The 22,535-nt window shown below is 36.5% G+C and overlaps 6 protein-coding genes across 8 annotated transcripts; 2 read left to right on the forward strand and 4 right to left on the reverse strand.

Annotated features, from left to right (window-relative positions):
* Positions 1–53: 53 nt before the first annotated feature.
* Positions 54–2,460, reverse strand: LOC109153365. Of its 3 annotated transcripts, none has more exons than XM_019301284.1 (3): positions 2,270–2,452; positions 1,899–1,958; positions 54–887 (listed from the first exon to the last, which is right to left on the reverse strand). In XM_019301284.1, exon 3 carries the CDS (start codon positions 849–851, stop codon positions 342–344), a length of 510 nt encoding a protein of 169 aa, XP_019156829.1. In that variant the 5' UTR covers positions 852–887; positions 1,899–1,958; positions 2,270–2,452; the 3' UTR covers positions 54–341. The 3 variants fall into 3 exon arrangements, with proteins under 3 accessions (XP_019156829.1, XP_019156831.1, XP_019156830.1); XM_019301286.1 differs by having other exon boundaries at positions 1,881–1,958; XM_019301285.1 differs by lacking the exon at positions 1,899–1,958 and having other exon boundaries at positions 2,270–2,460.
* A 1,243-nt stretch (positions 2,461–3,703) lies between these two features.
* Positions 3,704–4,552, reverse strand: LOC109152878. The gene is made up of 2 exons (XM_019300552.1): positions 4,137–4,552; positions 3,704–3,867 (listed from the first exon to the last, which is right to left on the reverse strand). The coding sequence occupies exons 1-2, from the start codon at positions 4,477–4,479 to the stop codon at positions 3,758–3,760; spliced, it is 453 nt and encodes a 150-aa protein (XP_019156097.1). The 5' UTR covers positions 4,480–4,552; the 3' UTR covers positions 3,704–3,757.
* Positions 4,553–6,983: 2,431 nt separating this feature from the next.
* Positions 6,984–7,723, reverse strand: LOC109152872. Its single transcript, XM_019300539.1, has 2 exons — positions 7,304–7,723; positions 6,984–7,174 (listed from the first exon to the last, which is right to left on the reverse strand). The coding sequence occupies exons 1-2, from the start codon at positions 7,620–7,622 to the stop codon at positions 7,095–7,097; spliced, it is 399 nt and encodes a 132-aa protein (XP_019156084.1). The 5' UTR covers positions 7,623–7,723; the 3' UTR covers positions 6,984–7,094.
* A 2,960-nt stretch (positions 7,724–10,683) lies between these two features.
* Positions 10,684–12,529, reverse strand: LOC109152669 (lipid transfer-like protein VAS). Its single transcript, XM_019300317.1, has 3 exons — positions 12,159–12,529; positions 11,974–12,036; positions 10,684–11,014 (listed from the first exon to the last, which is right to left on the reverse strand). Exons 1-3 carry the CDS (start codon positions 12,475–12,477, stop codon positions 10,917–10,919), a joined length of 480 nt encoding a protein of 159 aa, XP_019155862.1. The 5' UTR covers positions 12,478–12,529; the 3' UTR covers positions 10,684–10,916.
* Positions 12,530–16,400: 3,871 nt separating this feature from the next.
* On the forward strand, positions 16,401–18,703 carry LOC109153087. The gene is made up of 8 exons (XM_019300852.1): positions 16,401–16,614; positions 16,690–16,836; positions 16,940–17,037; positions 17,552–17,624; positions 17,708–17,768; positions 17,862–17,947; positions 18,039–18,128; positions 18,492–18,703. The coding sequence occupies exons 1-8, from the start codon at positions 16,498–16,500 to the stop codon at positions 18,552–18,554; spliced, it is 735 nt and encodes a 244-aa protein (XP_019156397.1). The 5' UTR covers positions 16,401–16,497; the 3' UTR covers positions 18,555–18,703.
* An 87-nt stretch (positions 18,704–18,790) lies between these two features.
* LOC109153085 (elongation factor G-2, chloroplastic-like) lies at positions 18,791–22,327 on the forward strand. Its single transcript, XM_019300850.1, has 4 exons — positions 18,791–19,226; positions 19,624–21,038; positions 21,377–21,889; positions 22,070–22,327. The coding sequence occupies exons 1-4, from the start codon at positions 18,944–18,946 to the stop codon at positions 22,235–22,237; spliced, it is 2,379 nt and encodes a 792-aa protein (XP_019156395.1). The 5' UTR covers positions 18,791–18,943; the 3' UTR covers positions 22,238–22,327.
* The last annotated feature ends 208 nt before the right edge of the window (positions 22,328–22,535 follow it).

Raw genomic sequence — 22,535 nt, forward strand, 5'->3', positions numbered from 1 at the left:
GTTTTCATAAATTTAGGAAAGAAACATTTTTGGAACCCAAAAACAAAGGTGTATACATACAGAAAAAGATGCAAGGATTCTCTTGCTGTAAATCATGAAATAACTACTACCATGTAAGTTGTACTGAAAAATTTATGTCAAGCAAATACAACATCCATAACTTGGAAGCATTTCACATGTAAACCAAGCAAAATGAGGATGTAACAAGAGCTTCAAATTCTACCCAGAATGGGTAACCAATTTGACAATTCATTTTATTTTCACCAAGGACAAATATCCCACTTTCACCGACCAATTTGCACTAGTGTATATGAACTAAAGATTCGGTCCAGGGAACGCCTCTACTTATCTGCTGCATTTAACAGTTGCTTAACTCTTCGTGCACAGTTGGCAAACCTTTGAACTGCATTGGCACATTTCAGGGGATTCTGCTCGTTTTCCTTGTAGCATTTTGCACAAGCATCTCTCTCCTCCAAGCACGGGAATGGCTTGTGTTCGGGAAGTTTGAATTCCTTCTCATGGAGATCCTTTGCTCTCTGTGTTACTTCCTGCAACATGTTCTCCTCCTGCTTTTGCAGCCTCTCCAAGACCTTCCCACTATCTTGAAGGACAGACCGGATAGCATCTAACTCCGAAAATGCAGGTTGCTGTGGAGGAACGGGCGAGAACAAAGGTGGCTGAAACGGCCATTCAGAGGTAGGCTTCTGCTGTGCATTTGCTTGGGAAGCGTGAGTTCCTTTGGGAGGTGTCTTGGGTTTAGGCTTCTTCGATCTTTTCTTCAATTTCTCACCCTCATCAGCAAGCTGTTTAACTAAGTTACTGCTAATCTGAATGGTAAACGATTCACCCATGCTGTTTAACTAGTCAGCAGCTTCTAAACAAATTACCTGAATTATCCATTTATCCTTGTGTCAAAATGGCAGCATGGCAACAAAAAGGAGAAATATTTCACAGTAACAAATATCATCAACCATTGCACCAAAAACATGATATAAAGTACTTCATAAATGGAATGTTTTCCGGTTTTCCACTAGTTCCTTCCGACTAATGACATCCCCAGATCCCCATTTCCCCTCATAAGCCACCCATTCTACCTACATTCTCAATCTAATTGGCAATACATTAATACTAAGATATCTGCATAAAGGACCATAATAAAATTACTAGAAGCAATGTACCGCCAGCACTTATTGAGATAAATGATGGAAAAAGACTTAAGCTTGAATTCAAGTTAAAAAGATATCATTAAGAATTACAACGGATTTTAATGCTTTAGTAAGACTAAATGGAGAAACAAAAAATCCATGAAGTAAACACCAACTATAGAAGGATTAAGGATCAGTTGAGTTCAGATGGGTAGTAAATTCGTAGTAAAACTCATTAGCCAACCGTTTTAACATCCCCAAGTTCAAGAACTGTATAAAGAAACAACTGCACCAAAACAACAGGGATGGACAATGGGAGAATATGAAATATATGGAAATTCAAGGCATATACACCAAAATCAATTCTTCATAGTAGCAAAGAAGGTATATACCATATAGCGAAGGAGGCATATACACCAAAATCAATTCCTTTCAACTACCATGTATTGAAGAATGTATATACCAAACAATATTTTCTTATTCACTACAATATATTACTCGGTGTCAATAACCAACAATGTCCTGAACAACTTCCACATCCCCACAACATACAGGCGCTGATCAGGGATTAGACTAATATTCGTAAACCCAACAAAAAGTGTTTCTCAATCTTTCCTAGCAATGTATATCAACTTCCCCCATCATCACCTATCAAAAACATGTTTATTGCATTGATTAAAAAAATCACTTGAAATAGGATCCATTCTCAGTCCAAAACATAAAAAGAGAACATACAATGCAAAAAGGATGAACCTTTAACTTAATGGTGAGAACTTGAACGCTTTGATATGATCCAACTACTGTAACTTCCTCCTAAAATTTGGTTAAAAATAAAAACAAGTGAGATGAACAAATTTTCTCAGAGGCCAAACAGAACATGAATCCTACACATTGCAATCCAAATTACGCTCAGAATCCATCCAATTAACAAACAAGAAAATGTATTGAGATCAACATAGTTTCCTTAGAATCCACCCAAAAACTCATAGCAAAATTTGTATAGAAATCAAGTTTCCAAAATCCAATAATTATCTGGGTTTGAATTTTCCACCATTCACATCCAAACGTGCATATAGATCTAGAACATTACATGAAAAAAATAGTCAATCATAAACATCACTTACTCCAAAAAACTGGTGAGATCGAGCATCATGGTCGCAATCGGAATTAGGAGCTACAACGGTTCGAGATGGCGGACGGAATCGGCGGCGAGGGGTCGACGGAGCTTAGAGTAAAGAAGGAAAAAATCGAAGCTTTGGAGTTGGGGCGTGGGAGAAGCGCAGCGGCGAAGAGAAGCAAAATACGGTAAAAATGCCGGGCCGAGGAGATTATATCTGAGAGGGGCAATATCGTATTTTTAGTTTCAAAATGGGCTGGAGAACTATCCTTATATGGGCCTCGTTTATAACCCACCCGGACCCAAATTAAGTACTACTTCATATTTAGCCCATTATTACTATTCTGGCAAATTATATCATGCACCGCGCATCAAAACGGCGTCGTTTTGATTAATGAAAAGAAATGGCATCCGTTTTTCGTCATTCCACAAAAAAGTAATTCTGTTATTCAGTTTCACTGCAGTTTCAGTTCAACACAACTACAGTTTCATTTCGATATAACTACAGTTTCATTCGATATTTATAGACTCGAATATGTGAAAATGTTATTTAATTTTATTTTATATAAACTATAGTTTTACTAAAACACAACTACATGATCATTTTGATATAATTACAGCTTCATTGTACAATATACATTCAAATATGTGAAATGTTATTCAGTTTCATTTTATATACACTGCAGTTTCATTTTAGCACAACTACAGTATCATTTTGATATAACTGCTGTTTCATTTGATAATATAAAATAATACGTGAGGCATCGTCAGTTTAGATATACTGTAATGTCGGTTGGTAATTAACATACAAAAAAATACGTGATCCGTTAACACTAACGGCGCGCCGTTTTTTTACTTAAAGAAACGGCGTCGTTTTGACCGCGGTCCACGATATAACGACTGTTGTATTCTTCAAACATTATTACGACAAATTATGTTGTGGCACTGTGTTCACCTTGCAAGGTGGACACGATTCCAAAACTGTTCATAATTGTGAATATAAAATTAAAAAATTATGAACATAGAATTCTATAATTATGAACATGAAGTTCTGTAATTGTGAATATAGAGTTCAATAATTGTGAATATGAAATTTTAAAATTATGAACATGAAATTTTAATTATGAACATAGAGTTCAATAATTGTGAATATGAAGTTTAAAAATTATGAACATGAAATTTTATAATTATGAACATAGAGTTCTGTATTGTGAATATAGAGTTCAATAATTGTGAATATGAAGTTCAAAAATTATGAACATAGAGTTTTATAATTATGAACATAAAATCGTGTTCACCTTGCAAGGTGGACACAGAACAATTGCATTATTACATGGACCATAGTCCATACAACTGTGTGGATCATAAATAAAAATTACATTTTTAATATATTAAAAGTATATTATTCGTGTACATAAAGTATATTATTTGAGTACTGAATTTACATTATTTTTATATGCTATTAAATAATATAATTCAAAGCATTTCTGATCTATCAAAGCATCATCAAAAGAACACCCAACAGTAGCAAGCTTGAAATTGCAGTCCTCGTAATCATCCTCCCTGCACCATTTGCTGTAGAATGTTCCACCACAGGAGGGGGAGCTAAGAAAAAGAAAAAGAGAAAACTACAATAAATATATATATATATATATATGATTGATAATCTTAACCAAGTTGGGGGCAATTTGCTTGGTAATATGGTTGTTAAGAGTGTCACATCTATAAAATAAGAGACAATAGATGAGTTTTTAAGGTATAAATTAGACTAACTAATTGGTTAGATTCAATTTTTTAATGTTCATTATAGTTCAGTTGAGTGTTTTAAATTAATAAAATTAGGTACGCAAAGAATTGAAACCATGATTGTTTACCGCCGTCGCCGTCGTCGTCACAGTGGATGGTATCGGAAACTCCACATAGCCGGGGAAGATCATAGGGCGATCTGGGGCTTTCGTCGCCTTCAACTTTGGAGAAGCTCAACAGCCCATGATCCCTGGCAAGCTTGCAGAGACAAGGAACCTCGTTAGCCAACACTTCTCTCAGCCCGTCGCAACAGGGCGCCAGCTCCCCGGTGGAGTTTAAGTACTCAATGCAGGGGATCAGCTTCTCGGCGCACGACGGAAGCTGCTCCTCCTGCGCCTCCGTCATCGCCGCCGCCAATAACACCACTGCCGCCGCCACCATCAGCACGGTCACTACTCTCGCAGACGCCATGTTTTTACACCTAAATTAAAACCTCGTAATCAGAAGCCGGCCGGTCGGCCTGCCTGAGACTATTGTATGTTAAGTATCTTGATTATATTGTATATACGTTATATCATATCAGCTAGCATGCACTTTGCTTATTTATTATTCTCAAATTAAACAGTAGATTAATAAAGAAATTATATATTTTGATTATATTAAGGAACAACTACGAGGTAAACAAGGGGATAAATGCTGCATTTAACCAACCAAACAAACATTTTGCCTTGTTTATTAGTTGTCTTCATCGCCTCAGGCCGGTGTCCGACGTACAGCTCGATTGTATGTGGCCATTGTTACGTTGTGTTTGGAGGGTAGTATACTATATAGTTGTCATAAGCTAATAATAAAGGAAACGTTTGGTTAACGGAATAGGACATATATGACATTCTCAGGCATATTCCTTTGTTTGGTAACCATTTCTATTACTAGGAATAATATTCCTTGTAATAGCCTATTACCTCAAATAAGGTAATAGCTATTACTAGGCCCCCTTTGGTATTAGCCTATTACTGAATGCTCAGGAATAGATTTTAGAATCTATTTTCTTTTTTTTACCCATTTCTTTAATCTAATTTTTTTATCCTATATATAAATTTATCCTATTTCACCACTGTCGTCGCTGCCACCACCATCACCGACGTCACCACCACCACCACCATCGCCGCCACCACCATCACCGACGTCACCACCACCACCACCATCGCCGCCACCGCCACCACCACCACCATCGCCACAACCGTCGCCGCCCCCACCACCACCGCCGCCCCCACCACTGCCACCGCCACCGCCACCACTACCACCCCAGCACCACCACCATCGCCACCACCACCACCACCATCGCGACCATCACATATTTTTATAAGGGTATTTATGTCTTTTAAAACATATTTCATTTCTATTCTTTAAATCAGCCAAACACTGTAATATAATTCCTAAAGTCTATTCATTTCGCGAACCAAACAATAGAATACAATTCATATTCTATTCCTTGCCTATTCCATTCCTTATGGAATAGCATTCCTATTATTACCTCAAAATTCATTCCGTGAACCAAACGTGCTGTAATAGTTTAAGCATAATTGTAGTTTTCATTATAAACATATACTGCATTGTAAAGAAACTTTCTTACCAAATTTCATTTTTAGTGAATAATATACCACTGAGAGTTCATGTCCATCTATTCCATGTTCAATCAAGAAAAATAGTGTATTAAGTGGTCGAGTAGGTAAAACATAACTTTCCTTTTCCAGTTAAGTTCATTGCACATAAATTTTCTGATGCTATTTATCTCCCATGTGTGGAATATGTAATGCATACTCACGAATAGTTAAAAATTCGAAAATCAAATTATTAATAAATGCTATAAAGTTTGAACCATGTACCATTACATATTATTTGGAAGTAGTGAGTTTTACGTCTAAGCCAAACTAACGTCTAAGCCAAACTAACCTTTAATTTAGTTTTAGTATATATAACTAGTAAGTGTCCCAGTGCGATGCATTTACTATTATTAATTTAACAAATGAGTAAATTACACTTTTAGTCATATGATTATAGGAGGCGTGTTAATTTCGCTCCATGACTTTTAATTTAAAACTAACAATTCAGTCCTTTAACTATGTTTTTTTTTAAGCAGATTTGGTCATTTCGGCCAACTCACCGGTGAAAATTGGCCGGAAAAACTTAAACCTTTTTAAATTTTTTATTCATGAGGCAAAATAGTCTTTTTACGTAAGCTTCTTCTTCTTCTTCGCGTTCATGAGCTACGGGTAACAGTTGCCTCTGCTTCCAAGAAAGAATAGCTCCAAGAATCGAAGTCTCAGGTTCAGAAGCAATGTATGATTTTTATCCTCAGTTTTTTCTTCATGTCTACTGCGAATTTCTTGATTCATCTTCCCCAGATCGCACGGTATAAAGCTCTATAATTGATCTAAACGCCCAAAAATATTCTTCTCCCTATTCTAGCCACAACCATCCGGCATCCCAATTATAGCCACGACGACCAAAACATAATTGTAGTATTGGTTGTGGTCCTGTGGATGATGATTTATTTATAGTGTTGAAGTAGGTGTAAATGTTCATGTAAATATTGATTCTGAATTTTAAATTTATCTCCAATCAATTAATGTTAGAAACATAACATAATTATTGCAATGTTAATTCTCAATTATAGACCAACAATTATTACTCAAATTAATTTTATGAATTACTCTCCTATCCACTAAAATCTTTTTGCTTATTATTATTCACTTTGATTTTCTTTTCATCTTTATTTAATTATTTATGATAATTATGATTAGGAAAAGTTTTTCCCTAATTATTTTACTTTAATATATATATAGAGGTAGAGATTTTAATATGTGTTAATTTTCTCTTTGGTGCTTTGCTTTCATGCCATCCATCTTTAACAGGTATAGTGATTTGTTGTATACTCATCGTAATTTATTCTGAAATTTATTACAACATTATCATCCGAAATTTATTACAATACATTATCATAACATATAATGGTGTCATGGTGAGATAAAGGTTACAATATATGTATTTTGTGGAGTCCAAGAACTCAACACATTTGTGATCTATCAAAGCATCATGAAAAGAACACCCAACAGTAGCAAGCTTGAAATTGCAGTCCTCGCAATCATCCTCCCTGCACCATTTGCTGTAAAAAAAAAAACATGAGAAAAACAAATAGTTTCATTCATCCAATGAACATTAAATTGATGATTAGAAAATTCTAATGGATCCACAAGACCAAAAAAAAAACAGAAGAAAAAACATGATTGTTTACCGTCGCAGACGAAGGTATCGGAGACTCCACATTCCTGGGGAATATCATAGGGCGATCTGGGGCTTTCGTCGCCTTCAACTTTGGAGTAGCTCAACAGCCCATGATCCTTGGCAAACTGGCACAGACAAGGAACCTCGTTAGCCATCACATCTTTCAGCCCGGCGCAACACGGCGCCAGCTCCCCGGTGTAGTTTAAGTAGTCAACGCAGGGGGTCAGCTTCTGAAGGCACGACGGAAGCTGCTGCTCCTGCGCCTCCGTCATCGCCGCCGCCGCCAATAACACCACTGCCGCCACCATCATCACTCTCGTAGACGCCATGTTTTTACACCTCTTAATCAGAAGCCGGCCGGCCTGCCTGAGACTGTATGTTAAGTATGTTGATTGTATATATCTTTGTATTGGAATGCATGGCAGTTTATATAGTTGCAGTCTGGTAATATCTAATGTATACTATATACGCGTTGTGTGTCTAGTAAATAGTAATCAAATGATGTCGTATACTGACAACCGAAACTTTTATTTTTTATTTTTGGAATTTAGCATTAGGTATTTTCATTCATGCCAAACTAATTAACCTCGGGCTTTCCGTTGAGTTTCACTTTTACGGGGCGTTTGGTTGGAAGGAATTAGGGTGGAAAGGAATTGCAATTCGGTGGAAAAAGAATAAGGTGTGAATAAAGTATGAATTTAAATTACATTGTTTGGTATGGATGAATAGAATTATTAGGTAAGGAATGAAAGAAGTGATATAAAGACTAAAATGTCCTTGTGTAATAATAATAGTATTAATAATTAAGGGTATTTTTGTCATTTCATCCCTTTTTCCTTTTCCCATAACCACCGAATTGCAATTCATAGGGGGTTGCCCATGAATTGCAATTCAGCAAAAGGATGGAATTGCAATTCCCTCCAACCAAACGGCGTAATTGTGACTTTCACTGAATTACAATTCAACTACAGTCAAATTACGTCCAACCAAACTGGCCATTACTCTAGAGAACGGAGATTAGCTGTTGACTTACTAGTTATCTCGAAATGCTGAGTTATCTTTCATCTTTAGAGAGGTTGAGAGTTCAAACCTTATACTAAAAATTAATCTGGCCCATTTTTATTGTGCCTATCCTATTGGTCGAACCTTGTTCTCTTCTCCAAACCCACACCCGTGTGGGTGTATATTAAGGAAAAGCTGCTACGAGGTAAACAAGGGGGATAAATGCTGCATTTAACCAACCAAACAAATAAACCTTTGTTTGCCTTATTTATTAGTTGTCTTCATCGCTTCAGGCGTACGACGTACAGCTCGATTATGGCCATATATTGTTATTACGTTGTGTTTGGAGGGTAGTATATAGTTGTCATAAGCTAATAAAGGAAACTAATAGTTTAGGCATAATTGTAGCTTTCGTTTTGTCATAAAATATGGAAGAAGAAACTTCCTTACCATTTCATTTCATAATCAAATTGAATTTAGTGAATATACCCTTGAGAGCTCATGTCCATCTATTATTTTTTTTGGTACATCTGAAGACTCAAAAGGAGAGCTATCTAACATGGAGAGTAGACAGACTCCGAGCATCCTACTCAGGCCAGTCGGGGCGTGATCAAACATGAGTGTACCCCGGTCAATCGATTGACCCAAATTTGCCAACCAGTCAACACATTTGTTCCCTTTCATGTTCACGTGAGAAACTCTGGACGTAGGGATCCGAAGTATGAGGTCCATGCAGTCCTTAACGAGAGTTGTAGCCGTCTTATCTCGATCGTGATCACCATTCAGAATAGCCACAACCGCGGCCAAGTCCATTTCAATCCAAACTTTGTCGAAACCCTCTCTCAGACAGAATCGTAGACTTTCCCTTAGGCCCCACAACTCTACTTAGCAACTATTAGAAAACCCCACCTTAGTAGCAAACACTTTGACCCAATGACCATGGCCTCTTCGTCCCGAATGAGCCCACCGCTCGTGTCCATATATTCGATTGATGTTCAATCAAATAAATAAATAATACAGTACGGGGTTAAGTAAGTAAAACATGACTCTCCCTCTCTGTTAAGTCCCTTTTGTGAATAAAATCGAATAATTACATAATTTCTTATTTATTTCAGCTCGACCATGAGAGACTGAGAGACCCATCACTTCGTTCATAAAAATATGCTAAAGAAATACTTTTTTTTTTTTTTTGGTTAATGGATTTATACATGACTCTTCTAAAATTTCATCTTTAATTCCTCATTATAATTACATTTTTATATTTAGTTAGTTCATGAACTTTAATTTAAGATTACATTTAAATACCCAAACTTGAGAGGGAGTGAAACTTTGCTCTAAAAGTTGATTAAAGATGAGTTGAGATAGTTCTAAGTTTTATATATTGAGCCTAAACGTCTAATCCACATGTTTTATAACCTCTTTTATTATGTAGCATGTTTAGACCTGTGAACAAAGAAAATTGAATTATATTTGGTAATATTCAAAATTCTGGGTTACAGTAATATATCAAATGCGGTGTGGGTACAAGTCTCTGTGTAGTCCTCTGATTCTTCAATTTGATGCCTTGAACACTCCACCATTGAAGGGCCTCCGGGTTTCAAGTGGCTTGATCTTCAAAGAAGGGCTTGTATATATAGCTTGTTCTTCTTGAAGGGCCTCCGGGTTCAAATGGCTTGATCTTCAATGGAGGTTTGGATCAATAGGCATAGGCATGATCATTATGGAGGAGAGACTTCTACTTTCAGTATCACATTTTTATTGTGATCCTGAATAATATTTTTCTAAATGTTTACATCACTTTTCCTAGGATGTGTGTGATTACATAGAAATGAGAGCTCCTATTTATAGCTGTAGGATAGAGAGTTTTGATAAGCTCAAACTCTTTTGATATTATCTAATTAACAAATTAGATAATATCAATATTATCCAAAATATTTCAAATATATTCAAATATACTAATATTGATAAATAATCAATATTTATCAAAATTTAAGTGTCTACAAGACCTTCTAAGCCTTATGTGGTTAATTAATTCTATAGTCCACTACTATTCAATTTTATGTTGGGCCAAACATTTATAACCAACCTCCAACATAAACTCCTTTGGTCTGCAAACATTTTTTTTTTTTTTTTTGAAAATCTTTGGTCTGCAAACATGATTCAACAAAAACTATGATCTTAAGCCCAATTCGTGCTGAATGGCATATTTGCATGTAAATTTTTTCTTTTGAATGACGAGGGAAACCCAAAACTCGTATGCACTATCCGATAGTGTATACTGAACAAATCCTATATTGTAAGTTGTAACGATAATGGGCAAATGACCCAACATAAATTGATTATAGTTGATTGGTTCAAACTAAGAAAGTCAATAACTCGCTCTCGCTAAAGTCAAATTGCGTGTAATTTAATTATATATGATCATTAAAGTAAATTTAAGTCGCATTGCCAAAATGCGCCCAAATAAGTATCGCAATATAACATGCACTTATTCGAACCATATAAAGTTACAATATATGTAGATTTAAAAGATGTACTCCGTAATAAAATGTGTGTAAAAATATAATGTGCAGTCCGGCCGGAGCAAATTAATGAAATCTGTGATCTGATCTACCAAAGCATCAAAAGAGCATCGCAGCAGCCATCACCAGCAAGCTTGAAATAGCAATCGCCGGAGTTCCGCCGGCCACACCATTATTATGATCTCCACCCGGTGTTGCTGTAAAATTTCCGATCATACAAAAAACACAAAAGTAGTGTCATCAATAATAATATATCCTATAATATAATTGTGCCCACCAATACTTATGTATGACATAATTTTAACCTTAAACTTGAACTTAGAGTCACTATAACTATTTTGATGAGTTCAAACTTGAGCCAGCCTAGAACTTCAAGCTGTACTCAACTTGTTTGATGGACCTTAAGTGATTTGTTAGTCAAAAAGTAATTAAAATTTTAGTCATCCCTTAATTAAAGGTGTTTATAAATTTTAGCCACCTATCAAAGGGTGGTTGGAAAAAGTTAACTCCCAACTACGTAAGTCATCAAAAATATGTTTATTAATTGCACTAAAAATTACGAAAATAAATGTTAGCATAACGCATAAGATTGTTTGTGCACAATACAAATCAAATCGATGTAGTTGTTATTGACACCCTAAATATTTGTGTTAATTTTACACAAATTTAGTCTCTTAAGTGTTTATAATATTATACTTTTAGTACCTATTGTTATATAATTATCAAACTCATTAACATATTGGTTTATATTTGTCATTTAGGATCAATATCTACGGCTGAAAATGACGTTCACATGGAGAGAATAAAATTTTAACCCTGGTTGAAGTTGATTCTAAATGACTAAAATAATCTCATAAAAAATTTTTTTAACGTAGTTTATATAATACTAGAAACTAGAAGTACAATATAGTAAATAATTAAAGAACTAAATTTACTACGATCAATTAACAATGATCAAATTTTCAAAAGTTAAATAATTCAGAGACTAAAAGTGTTGTTTTTTCAATAAAATATATACAGTGGCACCAGATGGCTCTCCTAAATAGGAGATCATAATTTTGAGCCTTAGTGAACGCGATATTATTGATACTTTATAAGTTGTAACAGAGTTAGTAGCTAGTACTTAAACAAAAAAATAATAATAATAAAAAAATACCTGGAGGTGGGATGGATGGACTAGCTCCCGGAGACGTGGACGGACTAGCTCCCGGAGACGGAGCTGCAAATGAAATTATGAAATAAAACATGTAAAATTATACTATATATTAATGGATGGAAGCAGTAGAAAACGTTGACGGCCGGATATCGATCTGAAAAGAAGATCGAGAGGCGGTGGCTTACCGTTGCATGCACTGATGTCGCCGGGAATTCCACAAAGCTTGGGCAGTTCCAAGGCCTGGGTGACATTAATGTTTAAGCCCTTCATCAGGTTTTGGTCCTTGAACAAGTTGCAGAGGCATGGAAGCTCTTTAGTCACGGCTTCTTTCAGGGGGTCACAGCAGGACGACGGTGGCTTGGTGGTGGCGTTTAGGAAGCCGGCGCAAGGGATCAGCTGCATAGCGCATGACGGAACCTGCTGGGCCTCCGTCGTCATCGCCGCCGCTGCCATCACCACCACCGCCACCATCATCATCGCCGTCGACACTTTCCCACAACCCATGTTATGTTTTCTCTTTATTAGTCGTCTTTTAATTTGCCACTCCAGAATTCAGATGTGTATTTCTTCATTCATAAGTCAATTTATATAATAGCCTATTTAGGACGGCAAATTATGTTGTGCATCCGCGTGCACCATGTATGGTGTACACGGATACAAAAACAACCTCGTTTTGATTAAAAATGTGCATCTTACTTTTAAATTTAAAAAAAATCAGTTTTTATTCTCGACAACAGCATTATGTTATGCATAATTTGAACTATATATCCAGAATCAATGAACTAAAAATACATAATGAATGAACTAAAAAATTCATAATAAATGAATTAAATATCCATAATGAATTAACTAAATATTCAGCATGAATGAAAAAAAAAATCAGTTTCGATTTCCGTCTAAATATCCAGAATCAATGAACTAAAAATCTAGAATCAATTAACTAAAAATCCAGAATCAATGAACTAAAAATCCAGAATCAATGAATTAAAAATCTAGAATCAATGAACTAAAAATCCAGAATCTATGAACTAAAAATCTAGAATGAATGAACAATATAATGTTGTTGAGGGGAATCGGAACTGATTTTTTTTAAGTGGGACGCGCATTTTTAGTCAAAACGACGTCGTTTTTGCATCCGTGTGCACTATGCATGGTGCACACGAATGCACAGCATAACGCTCCATTTAGGACTGCACCCCAACTCTTCAGCTTTACCGTTCTTCTCACCTACCTCTCCTCGAATGTTTGTATATTAGTGTCTACAATAAATTTTACATAATACAATTGTTAGTAAAGTAAAATTATCAAATTTATTTTGAATTGATTGATTAATTAAACTACATCCGGAAAGTAGTCCTATCACACACACACACACACACATAACTCTTTGTCCTAGTGAATATTTTACGGGGTATTTAACAACTAGTTAACCGGCATCATAATTCATAACTCGGTTTTCGATTCATTTCGTATCGCTAGTTCTACTTACAAAAAATGGTCCACTTGGAGCTGTTGATTACGTGGCCGCATCGTTCCACCTATTTAAATAATTAAAGTTTGAGAATAGGTTGAGGGCCGTTACGTCCCTGATGTCTCTAATCATTGGCTCTACGCCGGATATAACTCTCGCCAGTTCCAGCTATTTTGAGAAAAACCATGATTTGAGTATACTGGACAATTTGATTAGTTTTTCACCCCTAAATTCAAGCCAGACAAATGATTTTCACATCAATATCAATGTGGATCTCCACCAGAGTTTCCTCCAATTTTGCCCCGCTCATGCATAATTCACCAAGCCCGAAGAAAATTTATTCCGTGAGCGTAAATTGATGCATGAAAATTCATTTATTCACCAAGCCCGAAGAAAATTTATTCCGTGAGCGTACATCGATGCATGAAAATTCATTTTTTGTTTTGTTTTTGAGTGCTGATTCTGTTACAATGTAGTATATGTCTTCATTTTTTATTTTTGAGTGCTGATTATGTTACAATGTAGTATATGTCTTCATTTTTTATTTTTGAGTGTTGATTCTGTTACAATGCAGTATATGTTCATAACTACTTTCTCAGTATACTGAAGCACAAAGATGTCTTCATTTTTTATTTTTGAGTGTTGATTCTGTTACAATGCAGTATACGTTCATAACTACTTTCTCAGTATACTGAAGCACAAAGAGTCAATACCGTTTCCACTAAGACTCGAACCAACAATCTCTGATATGAAAGAACAACTTGTGCAACTAGACCACAAGGTCTTTGGCTCGTCATTCATTAATAAAACAAAACGTTCTAATAATTTCGTAATTAACTAAAATTAAATACAACTTTTCAAAAAACACGTTCTAGCGTTCAAAAATGTTAAAAAAATCTTAGGTGAAAAATGAAAATTCATAATAAAATTCTAATGTCCTATGCTGACTATTCTTAACCATTATCGTTGACTTGGACATACTTTCTTTAGTCTTCGGTCTTCATTTATTATAATTATATTAATTTTAATTAATTCTTAACATCTTGATGAACGATGTGACAATTTTTGTTTATTTGACAAGTCAATCCTTCCAAGGAAAAAAAAAATTAAAAAAAGACTAAGAAATCATAAAGCAGCCAAAGAAATTATGGTCAAGTGGTAAATTTGTGGTTCTATCTTTCAAATGGGAGATTATAGGCCGTGTATAATTTTTGTATCTTGGTCAAATTCATCGCACAAGGTTGATTTTTCTAATACGGTACAGTCTCTAATGTAATTTATATCTCATGTGTGGAGTATAGTTTGAGAACTATTACACATAAGCTATATTTTCTCATATGGTCCTGTTTTTGTTTTTATTTTTATTTTTATTTTTCCTAAAAATATAGTAGTAGTTCCAAACGTAAGTCCATAAACTCTAGGTTGAAATTTTCAGCGACTCCGCGTTCACGGCGGAGAAAATTAAATGGAAGTTTGAACACGGAATATATACTTACAATAATGGAATGGTTAATTGCAACAGCTAACATTGTTGCCTTTGTCTTCTTCCCTCTGCCATAATATGTAGAAGTTGAATTAATTCTTTCTTATTCATTTGTTTTTAACATTATATATTGTTGGAGTTATTATATACGAGTTGGCACAATGATTTAAGGTGAAATTCAGGTTGTTTAGTTATTCAATAGCCTAATTTGTCACCCAAACAAAAAAAAAAAAAAAATCGCTAGATCAAGGTATGACAAACATACATCTTATTGTGGTGCATTATAAAAAAACGTAAAAATAAAGACAGATACTTTTCATTGTTAATTTAGCCGATAGAATAGAGATAAATTAGTGACAGGTTTTATTTTTTAAAGTGTTATTAGGGTTTATCGTTTACTAAATGATTAATTAATCGAATATATGTAAGTAGGAACACCGGAAATAACATGCAAACTAAGGGTTTTTTTTTTTGAAAGGAACTAAGGGCTATTTGATTATATTATATGTGCAAAGACTAGTTCATTGTTAGTTAGGGATTATAGGGGTGTGTTTAGTTTGCACATTGGAATTGGAATCGGAATCGGGATATGTATCAAATACTTGGTAATGATAATGAGTTTTAGTGAAAGTATTTTGTATGTTTAGTAGTAGGGTGGAATGTGAATGATTATTTTGATTATGTATGATTATAATATAATGAGAATAAGGATTTTAAAAATACAATAACACAAAATCAAGACAATTGATTCTAATATAAAGTCATCCAAAACACCAATATGAACAAAAAAAATAAAACAAAATCTAAAAGCACTAATCAAATGGAATGAAAAGAAATAATGTAATGAAAGAGGATGATACTTTTATTTTATTTGAGTATTGATTTTTCAATTAAACGGTATGTTCTTAAACCCTATCAACCAAACAATACTCATTCCTTAAGAGGGTCTAACATATACACTTAGGCCCATATATTATTACTTCCTCATCTGACCTTGTTCTAGTATGAACTTTATCAATTGGGTCAACCATAATGAAGAACACAAATGTCAATCGGTCCAATCGACTCTTGAAGTGGCCTTGGCCCAATTATCTATAGCAAGCCCAATGGCAATAGAATATATATTATATAAAAAGAAAATAAGTAACGAGAAAAATTCGCAGTTATTATTTGAGACTATACTAAGTAAATCATATCTTTGTAACTCTAATCGGCATCGCAAAAAGATAAATCAATTTAGGTGATTATTATTTGCATGTGCATCTCAATTGATGAAAGAGGTAAAATTTAAAAACAGTGATCCAAAAATGTGGTAACAATCTCTCAAAGTGAGAAATTCTTTACTTGCAGTAAGCAAAAATCTAACTTTTGTGTTCGAACCGTGAAAATAACCAGCTCAAATCGAGAAAGTCTATTGGTGGGGCCGGGTGTTGTGGCCGTATATAATAATGCACGATGAAGGCGTAGTTTAGAGTGACGTTTGATTTTGGTGCGCATTTCAAACGGATAACGTCCCCCGGGACTGAATAACCACCTTTCAAAACCAGACTGAAACTTAGCTTCTTCATTAATGGCCGCATCGCTCAACTTCAGCCTCGCCACCGCCGCTAACTTCCGCCGCACTACGCTACCGAAACGCTACACCAACTTCCGTACCACAATTCGATGCTCCGAGAGGGTTGAATGGGTACTTATCCACTTAATCACTTGATCTATATATGAATTTGAGATAATGATTTCTTACCTGTACGTGTGAAGGAAGGATCCGGAAGGAGTTCTGGGGCCGCCGCAATCGGGCCATATCGCCCGGCTGGAGTTCAAGACTCGGCTTGAGAAGGACAAGGAAGCCAGAGAAGCATTCGAACGCCATGTCCGCGAGGAAAAAGAGCGTCGCCGAGCTCTTCGTGAGGTATTTTTATTTCTATTTCTATTTCATTCACTCCTTGTATAATAAACCAATGCTCTTGGAACTATATTCTTTTAAATGCTAACATTTTGATTGCTGATGCTAGTCACGAGCTATCCCGGATAAGGTAGAGGATCTGGTTGAGTACTTTCTCGATACTGAAGCCCAGGAGATTGAATTCGAGATTGCAAGATTGAGACCAAGGTTTTGAGTTAATTTTCTCAAGGATGTAGAAATGCATACAACTTGTTAGACGAATTGCTGCTTTGAATTAGGGTGTTTTTTTTTTTTTTTTTGAGGAAATGAATTAGGGTGTTGATACAGTTTAACTCACTATTATTAGTTTTGAACTATTATTGGAACCAAAGTTGGAAATTGATACTGTTTGAGTAGAAAAGGTCCTTTGAGTGACGAGGTAAACCCGCAGACACTACCTGATGGTGTGCGATAAACCTCGTTTTGGCAAAGGATCACAAGGATGTAAACCATGCTAGGTTGCGTATAATTGATATGTTCAAACCAAGAAGGTCAATAGGCCGTTTGCGCTGAGAGTTGAATTTGTAACTTTTTAGTTACCGAGTCAACAACCTGACCAGCTTGGCTGGGTTGTCCCCTAGATATGTGCCATTTGCATCACTGAGAAAGTGTTGGTGTCTAGTAAAAGTTTATCTACCTGCAAGCTTATATTCCAGCATTTTTCTGGTATTGTTATTTGCAGATTGAACAAAGACTTTTTTGATCACCTGCAACTTGAGTTGGGAAAGCTAAGGTTTTCTGTGTCAAAAACCAAGGTATGTCTCCAAAATGCACTTGGTTGGAGTGACTTAAATGGTGGCGTTATGATATGGATGGGCTGCTGTTCTTATTTGTGTAGGATGTAGAAGAAAGACAGATTGAGCTTGAATCACTTCAAAGGGCATTGCAGGAAGGAACAGGTTTACAGAATTACAGATACCATTCATATTTTGTAATTTAATGATCATTATTTGGCAAGTAAATCTCAAGAACTCTGCCTCTTTTCTCCACAGAAGCCTATGATAAAATGCAGGCAGATCTTGTTACAGCAAGGGCAAGCTTAACCATGATTTTGACTTCAAAGAATGTAAAAGCAACTGTATGTGCTACTTCTATAACATTCTTTCTTTCATATCTGAGTTTGTAGTCGGATCTTGTGATGAATAATATGGTGCCCTCTTTCTGTACAGTTATTGGATATGGTTGAGCAGAACAAGATAAACACACCCTTGCTGGCAATCCTCGATGAGAATATTGCAAGTGCCCACGACAGTAACCAGGTGAGAAAAGCTATATCTGTCCTCGTTTTTCTGGGACTAAATTTCCAGCACCATAGATGTAGTGCTACCTTATTGATTGCAAATTATAAACACAGAAAGAAAGTCACACAAAATCACTTCTGAAACTAATTTTATATTCCAACTTTCTTGGCATCTTTCATTTGTTCATTCACTTTGACTTTCGAGTTGCAGCAATCTAATGATGTTTCACAGAATTATAGCTATGCACTGAATAGCATTGTTCTCTCTTCTTAAATCTTAAATCTTAAATCTTAAAGGGTTGCTACAAGATTATCCTTTTAGTCTTTTGCACATCTGCATTGATTGATGGATTGATATGTGAACTCATTTTTGCAACTGCAGAAAGAAATAGCAGAATACATGGAAAAGATTAGAGCTGCTGTTCTCAAGTACATTACTGTTTAGGTTTTGTTTGCTAAGCATTGATGCCCCTGTCATTTAAAAGTTTATAATTTTTTTTTTTAATTTTATAATTTTGATCTCTGTGCTATGTAGCAACATTTATGAAATTGTAAGCTTATATGAATGAGATGATTGAGGAGTTTCTTATTGAATTTGTAACATTATAATTATTTTTGTTTTTTGAAAGGGTAACATTATAATTATTAAGTTAATCAATTTATCAACTTGACTAACTATTTGTTGGACCTAAGGGGGATCAAAAAGAGAAAATTTTCATTTTTGACCCAAAATTATTGCAAGGTCTTCCAGAAGAACCCGGAAGCCTAAGAAATCCCCTCTACAGTCTCTTACATTGTCAACCTCCATTAGCTTTCACTGATTCGACAAGGGAGATGGCCGCAGAGTCAGTAATTATGACGTCACTGGCTTCCACTGCGTCTTCACTCTGCAACTTCCATGGGTCAAGAACGCCGGCACGCATTTCTAACGCCGCCGGCTCCCAGCATCGGCGACGTCGCTGCAGCAGCAGGGCTCAGTCTCTCACTTCTGCTTCTCTGTCTGAATTCTTCGGAAGATTTCAGCTTAGGTGCGCCCTTGCTTCAAAGACTCCAACTTTTTACCAGAAACGAAGCCAAAAGAGCAGTTTCTCCGTCTTCGCTATGGCCGCCGCTGATGGTATGTCCACCCTCGTGGTCTCTGTTTATTTAGGGCTGAATTGGGGAAGATTGAATCTTTATATCTGGGTTTTGCAGGGTGTAACTCTATTGCACGAATGTGTGCTTTTAACATGGAAATTTATTCTATTTTATCTTGCAAATTTTTATGTTTATCAGGTTTGAGAATTGAATTAGTAACTGAAGATTAGCTTTATTTGATAGGGGTATAATAGCTCTTTGCTTCTTGTTAAAGATATGATGCTGCAAAAGTTTTTCTTGGTGAAAATAGCAACTGTAATAATAATGTAGAATTGAATGTTCTATCTTGGGATTATTACATGTTTGCAGATAGTTGTAGGGTAATGGTGGCAATAATTTCAGCAAGTCCATACTTAAAAACTGTATTTCATGAGCAGATGGAAAGAGAACAGTGCCATTGAAGGACTACCGCAACATTGGAATTATGGCTCATATTGATGCAGGGAAGACGACTACGACTGAACGGATCCTCTACTATACTGGTAGGAACTATAAAATTGGTGAAGTACATGAGGGAACAGCGACAATGGACTGGATGGAACAGGAGCAGGAGAGGGGGATTACTATTACTTCTGCTGCAACTACTGCTTTTTGGAACAAACATCGGATTAACATAATTGATACTCCGGGCCATGTTGACTTCACCCTTGAAGTAGAACGAGCCCTCAGAGTTCTGGACGGTGCTATATGCTTGTTTGACAGTGTTGCTGGTGTGGAACCTCAGTCGGAAACTGTTTGGAGACAAGCTGACAAGTATGGAGTGCCTAGAATATGTTTTGTTAACAAAATGGATCGTCTAGGAGCAAATTTCTTCCGGACCATAGATATGATTGTAACAAACTTGGGTGCTAAACCACTTGTAATTCAAATTCCAATTGGTTCAGAGGATAACTTTCGAGGAGTTGTTGATCTTGTGAGGATGAAAGCTATAGTTTGGTCGGGGGAAGAATTAGGTGCTAAGTTTGCATATGAGGACATTCCTTCTGAACTTCAAGACCAAGCTGAAGAGTATAGGGCAGAGATGATTGAGGCCATTGTTGAGTTGGATGATGAAGCGATGGAGAAGTACCTGGAAGGAGTCGAACCTGACGAGGCAGCCATTAAAAAGTTGATTAGGAAGGGAACCATCTCTAGCAGTTTCGTCCCAGTATTGTGTGGCTCGGCTTTTAAGAATAAGGGGGTTCAGCCATTGCTTGATGCAGTTGTGGATTATTTGCCTTCTCCTATCGACTTGCCACCAATGAAAGGGACTGACCCCGAAAACCCAGAGGTGACCATTGAAAAACCTGCTAGTGATGATGAACCCTTTACTGGCCTGGCCTTCAAGATTATGGCCGATCCTTTTGTGGGGTCTCTCACATTCGTAAGGGTATATTCGGGAAAGCTTGCTGCAGGGTCTTATGTTCTAAATGCAAACAAAGGAAAGAAAGAGAGGATTGGCAGACTTCTGGAGATGCATGCTAATAGCAGAGAGGATATCAAATCAGCTTTTACTGGTGATATTGTTGCCCTTGCTGGCCTAAAAGATACAATTACTGGAGAAACATTGTGCGATCCTGAAAGTCCAGTTGTGCTTGAACGGATGGATTTCCCTGATCCTGTTATAAAAGTTGCCATTGAACCCAAGACCAAAGCTGATATTGATAGGATGGCAGCTGGACTAGTCAAGCTTGCTCAAGAAGATCCATCCTTCCATTTCTCTCGTGATGAAGAGACTAATCAGACAGTCATTGAAGGAATGGGAGAATTACATCTTGAGATTATTGTTGATCGGCTCAGGAGAGAATTTAAGGTTCGTTTCTATAGTTTTCCCCTTTCCCCTCTAGTTCTTTCATGAGATTTTTGTAAGGAAAACGGAGAAAAGAACAAATCCATGCCTTGAAAAGTCATGCGTACAACCATTCTATTCTTTCGAGGATCTTTAGATGTTAAGCATACATAACAAGAATTAGCCATAAATGGCTACTCAATACAAATTTAGTAAATGGTATTTACTTACATGCTAATTTGCTGAGGTTAACATTTTTGACTTTCAAGCCCGGGTAAATTCAGTTCTCTATTTGCTATATGTTTTCCTCATTAACCTCGTATTGTGCATTTTAGATGATAGATTTGCTTTGAAACCAACAGGTGGAGGCTAATGTTGGTGCCCCACAAGTTAACTATCGTGAGAGTATTTCCAAGGTCTCAGAAGTGAGATATATTCACAAGAAGCAGTCGGGTGGGCAAGGACAGTTTGCTGATATAACTGTGAGGTTCGAACCCTTGGAAGCTGGTAGTGGATACGAATTCACAAGTGAAATCAAGGGAGGTGTAGTGCCAAAAGAATACATCCCGGGTGTGATGAAGGGACTAGAAGAATGCATGTGCAATGGAGTGCTAGCAGGCTACCCTGTTGTCGATGTCCGTGCGGTATTAGTTGATGGTTCTTACCATGATGTCGACTCGAGCGTTCTGGCATTCCAGTTGGCTGCCAGAGGAGCTTTCAGGGAAGGGATGAGGAAAGCCGGTCCACAATTGCTGGAACCCATTATGAAGGTTGAAGTCGTCACGCCAGAGGAGCATCTCGGAGATGTTATTGGTGACCTCAACTCAAGGCGAGGCCAGATCAACAGCTTCGGAGATAAACCCGGTGGTCTCAAGGTAATCTGAGAGCCGTGACTCTATTCTTAATTGTATTATGTGTGTTTCCTAGCAAATGCATATTCTTTGCATCAAAACCGGAGCTTCCATAATTAGATGACGTCGACTATCTCACCACTATGAGACTAATTCAGATCGGGTTGTGCCCGCAAAGTTTAACGTCTGTTTTGATTGTCGCAGGTAGTCGATGCATTGGTGCCACTAGCTGAGATGTTCCAATATGTGAGTAGCTTAAGAGGGATGACAAAAGGGCGTGCATCCTACACAATGCAATTAGCCAAATTTGATGTTGTCCCCCAACACATCCAGAATAAGCTTGCAACTAAGCAGGAAGCTGTTGATGCCTAAACACCCCCACCCCATTTTTGGTCTATTTATGTTTATGTGCCAATCAAATTCTGTGACAATCATATACCAAAATGCAATCTTTTTTTTCCCACATGGAGTTCTACCCTTGCTGTGTTCTGCTTCACCAGTTTTCATAGATAAACACTAATTAACTAACTAATTGGAGAGTCAAGGCATAATCTAACTTGGCAATTTCACGTGTAATGAGCTAGCATGTTCGCTCATCGATGAATAAATTTAAAGAACACTGACTCAAAGTATCTGCAAATTGTGACCCGTTGTCATGTCAAAGCTTCCT

Source organism: Ipomoea nil, unplaced genomic scaffold, assembly GCF_001879475.1.
Source record: "Ipomoea nil cultivar Tokyo-kokei standard unplaced genomic scaffold, Asagao_1.1 scaffold2480, whole genome shotgun sequence".
In the NCBI taxonomy this organism is placed as follows: domain Eukaryota; kingdom Viridiplantae; phylum Streptophyta; class Magnoliopsida; order Solanales; family Convolvulaceae; genus Ipomoea; species Ipomoea nil.

Coding starts and splice junctions, on each gene's coding strand:
- LOC109153365 (XM_019301285.1), bottom strand. CDS start 851: ATGGGTGAATCGTTTACCATTCAGATTAGCAGTAACTTAGTTAAACAG.
- LOC109152878 (XM_019300552.1), bottom strand. CDS start 4,479: ATGGCGTCTGCGAGAGTAGTGACCGTGCTGATGGTGGCGGCGGCAGTG. Junction 3,868..4,136: donor TGACGACGACGGCGACGGCG/GTAAACAATCAT, acceptor TCTTTTTCTTAG/CTCCCCCTCCTGTGGTGGAA.
- LOC109152872 (XM_019300539.1), bottom strand. CDS start 7,622: ATGGCGTCTACGAGAGTGATGATGGTGGCGGCAGTGGTGTTATTGGCG. Junction 7,175..7,303: donor CGATACCTTCGTCTGCGACG/GTAAACAATCAT, acceptor TTTTTTTTACAG/CAAATGGTGCAGGGAGGATG.
- LOC109152669 (XM_019300317.1), bottom strand. CDS start 12,477: ATGGGTTGTGGGAAAGTGTCGACGGCGATGATGATGGTGGCGGTGGTG. Junction 12,037..12,158: donor CGACATCAGTGCATGCAACG/GTAAGCCACCGC, acceptor TTTCATTTGCAG/CTCCGTCTCCGGGAGCTAGT. Junction 11,015..11,973: donor TCCATCCATCCCACCTCCAG/GTATTTTTTTAT, acceptor GAAATTTTACAG/CAACACCGGGTGGAGATCAT.
- LOC109153087 (XM_019300852.1), top strand. CDS start 16,498: ATGGCCGCATCGCTCAACTTCAGCCTCGCCACCGCCGCTAACTTCCGC. Junction 17,625..17,707: donor TTTCTGTGTCAAAAACCAAG/GTATGTCTCCAA, acceptor TTATTTGTGTAG/GATGTAGAAGAAAGACAGAT. Junction 17,948..18,038: donor CAAAGAATGTAAAAGCAACT/GTATGTGCTACT, acceptor CTTTCTGTACAG/TTATTGGATATGGTTGAGCA.
- LOC109153085 (XM_019300850.1), top strand. CDS start 18,944: ATGGCCGCAGAGTCAGTAATTATGACGTCACTGGCTTCCACTGCGTCT. Junction 21,039..21,376: donor GGCTCAGGAGAGAATTTAAG/GTTCGTTTCTAT, acceptor TGAAACCAACAG/GTGGAGGCTAATGTTGGTGC. Junction 21,890..22,069: donor ATAAACCCGGTGGTCTCAAG/GTAATCTGAGAG, acceptor TGATTGTCGCAG/GTAGTCGATGCATTGGTGCC.